Genomic DNA, 1482 nt, shown 5'->3' on the forward strand with positions numbered 1-1482 from the left:
ATGGAGGAGTGTGGGCTAATTCTATACTTGCTAATGATTTGGAACACGGAGAAGCAAAGCTTCCCCCTCTAAAAATGCTACCTGGAAGTGATATAAACTTCCCTCATGTATTTGTAGCAGATGAGGCATTTCCCCTCAAATCTTATCTTATGAGACCGTACCCACGTTCGGCATTGCAAGATAAACAACGAGTCTTTAATTACAGGCTCTCTCGTGCGCGAAGAGTCATAGAAAATACTTTCGGTATTCTCGTATCTCGATGGCGCATTCTCAGAAGACCTATATGCCACTATCCTCATAATGTAGAAGTTATAATTCAAGCATTAGTGTGTCTACACAATTTTATAATGACAGAGCAAAGTAAGGATACATTCCAGCGTCGTAACTACTGTCCTTCTACTTATGTAGACCATGACAATGAAAATGGGGACATAATTCCTGGAGCTTGGAGGATTGAAGAAAATCAAAGAGGACTGCAAAGAATTAAACGAACTGGTTCTAATAATCCAGCTAGAAAAGCCGCTCAGTTCCGGGATACGCTTTGTGACTATTTTATATCAGAAGCTGGTGAAGAAGCTACTCCTTGGCAGTATGAGCAAGCATTTCGTGGGTTTTTTTAGAAATAAAATTTGTCATATAAGATTAATAAATATAATAATACATATATAAATAATAATAAATATACAGATAGTAATAAGATAATTAATAATCGATATATGTATAGTAATAGAATAGAGTATATTGCTGGTGAAGATTGATTGTTCTCTATTTTTATTGCTGGTGGAAAAGATGAGGCGCTTGGCCTTTGATTATCTCTTTCTTTACGATGTTTAATATTGTTCTGAGGAAAATTTGATTATTATGCATCAGTTAATAATGTAAGATAAGATTAGTAATAGAAATTCTTTTATACTAGAAATTAAAAAAAATTAAAAATATATTCCACTATAAAATACTTTGTAACATATTATAAGATTATATTCTTGTGACACTTCTGCCAGTGCTGATGAAACAAAAAAATAAAGCATGTGAAAGGATAATTATAGTATTTGACTTATTGACAAAATATTTATTATACTTTGGAATTGTTACATTTTAGAACAGGTATCATCTTATTACTATTACATATTTGTTTTATTATAATATTAAAGCGTTTCACAGGTACGTCATCTTATTATTATATTAAATCATTTCATACAAACAATGTTTCTTTATTATTTAAAAAATATTTTTTATTATAAAAATTAATATCATCTATATATATAAAAATTAATGTTTGTTTGTTTGTTTGTTTGTCCCGTATGCGTTCGTAAACCATTCATCCGATTGCGATGAAACTTTGATGAGTCGTTGTTCACACGCCCGTCAAGGTTTCAATGATTCGTTCGGGTCGCTACAATCGCTACAAGTGTGTGGACTAAAGGCCGTAGCTGGATAAAGAGGAGCGATCTTCCCTCGCGCCGATCATGACCATTTTTTACA

The 1482-nt window shown here is 32.5% G+C and overlaps 1 protein-coding gene across 1 annotated transcript; it reads left to right on the plus strand.

The window, feature by feature from the left end:
- The first annotated feature begins 24 nt into the window (after positions 1 to 24).
- Positions 25 to 658, plus strand: LOC105457418. The gene has a single exon (XM_011702071.1). It carries the CDS (start codon positions 75 to 77, stop codon positions 618 to 620), a length of 546 nt encoding a protein of 181 aa, XP_011700373.1. The 5' UTR covers positions 25 to 74; the 3' UTR covers positions 621 to 658.
- Positions 659 to 1482: the final 824 nt, after the last annotated feature.

This window comes from Wasmannia auropunctata, unplaced genomic scaffold (assembly GCF_000956235.1).
Source record: "Wasmannia auropunctata unplaced genomic scaffold, wasmannia.A_1.0 LD335230.1, whole genome shotgun sequence".
In the NCBI taxonomy this organism is placed as follows: Eukaryota; Metazoa; Arthropoda; class Insecta; order Hymenoptera; family Formicidae; genus Wasmannia; species Wasmannia auropunctata.

What these genes read in the sequence shown, in the direction of transcription:
- LOC105457418 (XM_011702071.1), top strand. Translation starts at nt 75, where the DNA reads ATGCTACCTGGAAGTGATATAAACTTCCCTCATGTATTTGTAGCAGAT.